Below are 8,324 nucleotides of genomic sequence, written 5' to 3' on the forward strand. Positions count from 1 at the left end.
GTCTCACGTAGTTGATCAAGTTCAGATGCAGCTGTCACTCAAGTAAACATTAAACTTGCCGATCGGTTAATTTTGGAAAATCTCCAGATTACTACACATTAAATTGCTGAAGAATTTCTCTTCCACGAGCTTAGACATTGTAGACAAAATATAAATAAAATTGGATTGGTCTGCATTGGAAGTCTGAAATTGGTCTGCATTGGAAGTGCGGAAATTTTTTTTTTCTCATTTTCGTTTCAAAAAGGTAAAATTTATTCTCACTTGAAATTCAACAATTTTAAGTAACGCATATAGAAATCTAAGGTTATGGTAGAGCTAAAGGCTGGTGCAAGGAGGATAACAAAGGATCTATCATTTAACCAAATGGCACCTCATGTGCACCCCCCCACTCCCACCACAAGTGTGCATGTGTAGCAGTGGAAGTTTTATCAACCTCCCCATCATTTAAAAAAATTGTCCAAAGTAAAAAGTCCATGTCATCCTTGAACTACTTATGCCTTGTATCATTCCAACTGTATTCAATTCATCACTTTCCATTGAGAAACTAGAAAGAGCAATCAGAGATTGCAAACCCTTGCCAGGATGTATTTTCAGTGGGTTTTAAGGCTTTTGTGTTTAATCAAATATGGCGGCCGAACCACGTGACCGATGACGTCATCATTTTTTTTTTCTAAAGTAATTTATTCCGAGATTATGCTCATGAAATTCCATCTTGATCGGATGAAGTTTTGTACTTGATCCACCACACGGTAACTCGGGTTACACAAAGGATTTTCCTATCACACGGAACCGGGTTACACTCCCCCTAAAATAGATTAATTAATTATGCAAAATGATTAAAAATCACGGGGCAACCCGGGTTACCGCGTGGTAGATCACTTGTCGAATTATGACGTCATAATGGAGGCACCTATGACATCATCATTAACATAATTTATTTCCCATGGAGAGTTCTTTACAATGAGCCACGTCTCAATTTTTTCTGTTCAGCACTTTCGGAGATATAGAGGTGCAAAGTTTTTCGGTTTTTCCAAGATGGCGGCCGAACCACGTGAGCCATGACGTCATCATTTTTTTTTTATCCACCAGTTAATGCCGACATGGCGCTCAAGAAATTTCATCTCGATTGGATGAGGTTTTGTACTTGTCGAATTATGACGTCATAATGGAGGCACCTATGACATCATCATTAACATATTTTATTCCCCATGGAGAGTTCTTTACAATGCGCCATGTCTCAATTTTTTCTATTCAGCACTTTCTGAGATATAGAGGTGCAAATGTTTTCGGTTTTTCCAAGATGGTGGCCGAACCACGTGACCTATGACGTCATAATTATCATTAAAAAATTCTTCAGGTGGAGTTGCACCTCTGGTGAAAATTTCCTGTCAATCGGACCAACGGTTGCAGAGAAATTCATATTTATTCTGTGCGGACAAACAGACAGACAGACAGACAAACAGACAAACGGACTCAAATGCAATACCCTCTCCTCTGGCGAAGGTAATTAAAGACATTTTGACTAAATAAAATTAAAAGTAGGGTAACTGATTAATGACTCAAAAATATGTTTTAGCTATTTACTAAAACAGGTTAAATCTTCACAGAAATCTTACTTGGGTGTGCCGGGATGAGGGCGGAACAAAGCCATGATTGGCTGAATTACAACCAGTATGACAACAGTAATTCCCAGGTATGCATGGGCGCCGGCGACCTAATGCAAAGAAAGGCCAGATGATCAATAATTACACAACCATGATGGTTTTCTTCCTGGGACAATTTTCATGAGAGTGGAAGTATGACAAACAATAAAAGGTAACATAACGTATTTCAAACTTGGGCCTCTCACCGTACTCCACCGTCCGCGATAGACAAAAGCCAGACAAACAGCAACTATGGTCAATGCAAACGCCATCACCATAGCTGTCCTATGCATCTGTGAAAGAAGAAGAAGAAACAAAAAGCATGTAAAATAGAGTTAAACATAAAAATTCAAAACACAGGGGCCTTATCCTTCAGGTTGACATTTCATTGGACTCCCACTGCCAAGTTATTGGATGTTTAGGTTTGTTGAACTGAAGTGTTAATAACAATGGAGTTCATCTGCATCTATACTTCCTTGAACAAGTAAACGGCGTTAAAAGTGTACAAGTCATGACAGTAACATGACATGGCATCAATTTCCTAAATATTAAATAAACCATCCAATGATATTTGATACTCCTCAAAGACTGTTGGGCAAAGTTATTTTGTAGACTATGGTACAATAGTAGAGGGTGGTGGTGGTGGTGGCCCATACTCTTGACAGGGCATCCTGGCATCCCATTTTGCTTGCCAAGCTCTCCGCCTGTGGCAAAGGCCAACTTTGTTTCTGGCTTGCCAACTTCCTCCTTTCACACAGTCAGTGCATATTCCTCAATTATGCGTTTTCAAAACCCTCTGTGTGGTGGATTTGTCTGTAAAATTGAGAATCAAATAATCTTCCTGGCATTGTCTGCAGTACAATCCTTAACACTCATTTAAGCTCAGGCCTAATAGGCATAGGGACAGGCGTAGCCTATGAAACTGTTTAGCGAGAAGAATATGTACAGTCATAGACAATATGTACATAGACAAACATTGGCAGTAGAATGGGCCATACAGAAGAGCTCAGTGACTTTCAACGTGGCACCGTCATAGGATGCCACCTTTCCAACAAGTCAGTTCATCAAATTTCTGCCCTGCTAGAGCTGCCCCGGTCAACTGTAAGTGCTGCTATTGTGAAGTGGAAACGTCTAGGAGCAACAACAGCTCAGCCGCGAAGTGGTAGGCCACACAAGCTCACAGAACGGGACCGCTGAGTGCTGAAGAGCATACAAATCGTCTGTCCTCGGTTGCAACACTCACGACTGAGTTCCAAACTGCCTCTGGAAGCAACGTCAGCACAACAACTGTTCGTTGGGAGCTTCATGAAATGGGTTTCCAAGGTCGAGCAGCCGCACACAAGCCTAAGATCACCATGCGCAATGCCAAGCGTCGGCTGGAGTGGTATAAAGCTCGCTGCCATTTCACTCTGGAGCACTGGAAATGCGTTCTCTGGAGTAATGTATCACACTTCACCATCTGTCTGTCCGACGGACAAATCTGGGTTTGGCGGATGCCAGGAGAACGCTACCTGCTCGAATGCATAGTGCCAACTGTAAAGTTTGGTGGAGGAGGAATAATGGTCTGGGGCTGTTTGTCATGGTTTGTGCTGGGCCCCTTAGTTCCAGTGAAGGGAAATCTTAACGCTACAGCACACAATGACATTCGAGACGATTGCGTGCTTCCAACTTTGTGGCAACAGTCTAGGGAAGGCCCCTTCCTGTTTCAGCATGACAATGCCCCCATGCACAAAGCGAAGTCCATAGAGAAATGGTTTGTCGAGATCTTTGTGGAAGAACTTGACTGGCCTGCACAGAGCCCTGACCTCAACCCCATCGAACACCTTTGGGATGAATTGGAACGCCAGGCCTAATCACCCAACAACCCGACCTCACTAATGCTCATGGCTCGATGGAAGCATATTCCCGCAGCAATGTTCCAACATCTAGTGGAAAGCCTTCCCAGAAGAGTGGAGGCTGTTATAGCAGTAAAGGGGGACCAACTGCATATTAATGCCCATGATTTTGGAATGAGATGTTCGACGAGCACATACGGGTGTGATGTTCAGCTGTCCACATACTTTTGGCCATGTAGTATGTACACACACACACACACACACACACACACACACACACACACACACACACACACACACACACACACACACACACACACACACACACGCACGCACACACACACACACACACACACACACACGACCTGCGTGGGGCTGTTTATGATTTGTCAGAATCAAATGAGGAAGTTGAGGTGACCGAGTTGTCTCAATCGTCATCGTATCAGTCACCCATAGCTCCTCAACTTATTTTTTCCTTTCTCAACGAAACGTATAGACAGTGAAATGTGATCATTAAAGATCATTTTCCTGATTTACTTTCATTTGTTCAGGCTGCAAAGGACATTAATTAAATTCATCCTACTTCCTAATTAACAAAGTCTCAGTTTCATCCTCTCAGAAAGGTTGGTACAAAAGCGGGGAGTGAGATTTCCCAGAAACCGCTCAAGCCTTTTGATAATCCATGAAAAAAAACAACCTTTGGAACCTTAAATATGAACGGCTGAGGTGCAAGTCACAACCACCAGGTTCAGGTGAAATGTTCATTTGAACGTAAACAAATTGATGTATTTACTCCAGGAAACTCTATACAAGTCAAAATGTGGAGTAGGATTGGTGTTGCCTCTTCAAGGGGCAGTGTTTTTTAGTAACTTGCTGTCTTCTGCTGCTGGCGTGGCCTTCTTACTCAAACCAGGACTAGTACCTGAGTCATGCCTCTTCCAGGAGGTGATTAAAGGCTGATTTATTTCTCTGGAATCAATTAATAATTTCTGTTTCACACAATTCAATATTTACACGCTGGGTGAGTGCGGAACGAAGAGCCTTCTTTTCATCTTTGATTCGACACATGCAGTCGATTGATCTCAATAATTGTATTTGCATGGGGGGGGGGGGGGGGGGGACTTTAATTGTACTTTTGAACCCAGTATAGACCGAAATACAGCAGAACCTCATCCCGAATGTAAAACTGATTTGTTTAATTATTTTTCGGCAGTGGGTGTGCTAGATGCATGGAGGCTGCATTACCCACAACGAATCTCAGTATACTTGGGGACGATGTGCCAATGGGAGAATGACCCTCGCTAGACTTGACCATTGGCATATAAACTCGCGTTTCAGGAATGCCTTTTTTTTTCAGGTCATTTTCCGTCTTTGTTTTCTGATCATCATTTGGGTCTCTTTTTCCATCGACCCTTGTGCAAAAGTGCATACTGGAAATTCAACACCAGTCTTCTCGAAGATGCTTTGTTTAAAGATGCCTTCCGTGCTTTTTGGGCCACCCAACTCTCAAAAAACGCCCTCTTTCTCTCCGCTGGCGTTGTGATGGTATAACACAAAAGCTCAGATTGGAGTGTTTCTCAGCATTTTGTTTCAAATGAAACTGATGTTACAAATATAACAAAGGCTTGTTTGGAAGCTGATATTGTTTGGTTAGAGAGTAAACTGGCTAAGGATAGTAATAGGAGAGACCACAGGTTATTGGTTGAAAAGAAGTCTCAACTGAGAGAGCTGATTCAGGATAAAGCAGCAGGGCTGTTCATCAGATTAAGGATAAACAATATAAAGGTATTCGATACCCTAAAAAAATCCTTCTTTCAAATGGATTTTGTCAACAAATCACCCAAAAACTTTTTCTCTGTACTAGTCTTTAGGGGAAACATGGTTGCCAACCCTGGAGATGTAAGGTTGTGCATTAGAGAATTGTTTTCAAAGGTTTATGCAAACCAAATTGTTTGGGATCAAACCATGGAACTTTTAACTTCTCACCTTTCATCCCTAACTGACCCTCAGCGCCTGGGCCTGGATTCACCAATTACATTGCCTGAGATAATGCAGGCCCTAGCTGAAATGGACTCGGGGAAAGCTCCAGGAATTTACGGCCTACCGGCAGAATTTTTCTTAGGCTTTTTGGGACCTTTTGGGCCCTGGGTTATTGAATGTCCTGGAATCATCCTTGGTGCATGGAGAACTACCACCAAGCTTTAGAAGAGTGGTGGTGTCACTGATTCCAGAGACTAGAGACCAATGGCAGATGAAGAATTGGCGACCGGTCTCTATTATGTACGGACTACAAAATATTGTCAAAAGTGTTGGCCAGTCGGTTGAAGACGGTAATCGGTGATCTAGTCCACCCTGATCAGAATTACTGCATCCCGAACAGATCAATTTATGATAATATTTGTTTTAATCAGATTTACTGGAGTGTGATTGCTTGAAAAAATATTTTGGGATAATATTCTTCGTTTTGGAAAGGGCTTTCGATAGTGTGGATCATGGTTTTTGCATCGTGTGCTGGGAGCATGTGGCTTTGGCACCAATTTTAGGGCCTATGTGACGTTGTTGTACAATGATATATTTAGTTTATTTTAAGTCAATAATGAACTCGTTTCTCCTGTACAGGTTTAAAGAGTGGTGAGGCATGGGTGCCCGGTTTCTGGGTTATTATTCTCCTTGGTTATGGAATCACTTCAAATTTTGTTTAGGAATAATGTTTCAGGAGTGACTGTATCCTCCGGGAGTCCTCCAGCAGCTGTATCAGCTTATGCAGATGATGTCTGTGTGGTCGTTAAGAACGATAATGATATCTCTGAACTTAAGTGTTTAAATATTTTTTGCCTGGCTTCTTCATCGAGATGTAACTGCGACAAGAGTAAATTGTTGTGGACTCCATCCGTCTTAAGAACAATCCACCTGGAACAGTGATAGTACCTACCACCATTTACCATCAAAGTTAAAATGGATGGAAGATGGAGTCAAATATCTAGGGGTTTTCCTGTGACTCCCACATTATGTCCTCAAAAATTGGGAAGGGATAGTTGAACACGTAAAAAAACAAAAAACTTGGGTCTGTGGAAGAGAGCCGTGCCCCCCTTTCCTGCAAAGGTAGGGTTCTAGTTATTAATAATTTGGTGGCTTCTTCTTTGTGGCATACTGCATATACCCGAGGGGGTCAAAGACATGGAGAGGGCAGAGGGTGCAAGTCTTGACAAGGCACCACCAGGTTTTAGAGGAGGGAGACACATTTGAAAGCTCATTCTTGAGATCAAGTAGATGTTGTTTTCTGGCTCTTCAGAGTAGAGACACTTGCTGCGAGTGTTGTGGAATTATTTGAGGTTGTCTTCAGTTGGACTTGCCTTCCAGGAGGCAATGCAGGTTATATTAAAGTGACTGCCTCACCATAGGATTCAGATTACCAAGAATGGGAGGATGGGTAAGATAATTGAACACGAGATGGGATATGAATCTGTGCATAAGAGAGAACAGGTTTCTGTGGAAGAGTTCCCAGGCTGAATTCATATCAGAGGTGGTGGATATGGGAGATTTGTATATATAAATTTTAAAATTCCTGATGTGTTAAAAAAATTTTTTTTTATATATGTATATATAAATACATACATATATACACACACACTGTATATACACCACCAGTCCAAAGTTTTAGAACACCTCAATTTTTCCAGTTTTTATTGAAATTTATGCAGTTTAATGTCTCAATGTACTCTGAAATTAAGCAGAGAATAAATAAACAATTGGAGATAAAAAAGAAATCATAGAATCATTTTGTTTAACAAAATTTAATTTAAATTTTGGACTCAGCAAAGTTAGCCACCTTTTGCAGATATAACCGCCGAACACACTCATGGCATTCTTTCCACAATGGAAATCAAATATTGTTCGGGAAGTTCTTCCCAACACTGTTTCAGAAGTTCCCACAAATATGTTGCACTTGTAGGTTGCTTTGCTTTCACCCTTCTGTCCAGTTCATCCCAAACCAGCTTGATGGGGTTTAAGTCTGGAGACTGTGCTGGCCATTCCATGATTTGAAGCCTACCGTCTTGTTCTTTTCCTCGAAGGTGGTTTTGACATAGCCTGGAGGTGTGTTTAGGGTCATTATCTTGCTGTAGGATGAACCCCTGACCAACTGGTCGTATACCAGAGGGTATTGCATGGCGCTGCAAAATGCTGTGGCAGCCCTTTTGGTTCAGGGTGCCAGTCACTCTGTACAAGTCGCCGACTCTGGATCCAGCAAAAGAGCCCCAGACCATCACGCTTCCTCCTCCATGTTTGACAGTTGGTGTCACACACTGAAGAACCATCCTTTCACCTACTCGACGGCATACAAAAAATCCTGCGTGATGAACTAAAGATTTCAAATTTTGATTCATCGGTCCATAAGACCTTCTTCCAGTCTTCAGTAGTCCACTGGCGGTGCTTCATGGCCCATGCAAGCCTCTTTTTCTTATTTTGCCATCTTAGCAATGGCTTTCTTACTGCCACTCGACCTGTCAAACCTGCAGCTCGAAGTCTTCTCTTCACAGTTGAAGCTGAGACTTGCTTACTTCGACCAGTGTTGAGCTGTGCTTGAAGCTGTTGTCCTGTGAGCCGCCTATCATGCAGCCTGTCATGTCTTCTGATTTTGTTGTGGCTTTGGGTCAGCCAGACCTCTTCCTGTCAGAGTTTCCTCCAGTTTCCAATATACTACTTCCTGCAGTGCAATATTGTCCAAATAATGCTTCAGAGGGTGTAATAACAGTCTGTTCCAATACTGCTTTTATACAGACAGGGGGTTTGTAATCAAGTAATCAGCAGAGGTTGGGACACCTGTAGGAATTGTTTGCATCAACTT

At 42.2% G+C, this 8,324-nt stretch overlaps 1 protein-coding gene across 1 annotated transcript in view; it reads right to left on the minus strand.

Moving 5' to 3' along the window:
• The window catches only part of FRRS1 (ferric chelate reductase 1), a 123,782-nt gene that overhangs the window by 55,956 nt on the left and 59,502 nt on the right, over positions 1-8,324 (minus strand). Inside the window, exons 11-12 of the mRNA XM_068110647.2 lie at positions 1,850-1,936; positions 1,617-1,714 (exon numbers count right to left, since the gene is read on the minus strand). Coding sequence (XP_067966748.2) covers positions 1,617-1,714; positions 1,850-1,936 — 185 coding nt within the window. The remainder of the gene's footprint in view (positions 1-1,616; positions 1,715-1,849; positions 1,937-8,324) is intronic.

Source organism: Myxine glutinosa, chromosome 1, assembly GCF_964187855.1.
Source record: "Myxine glutinosa chromosome 1, kmMyxGlut1.1, whole genome shotgun sequence".
NCBI classification, from domain to species: Eukaryota; Metazoa; Chordata; class Myxini; order Myxiniformes; family Myxinidae; genus Myxine; species Myxine glutinosa.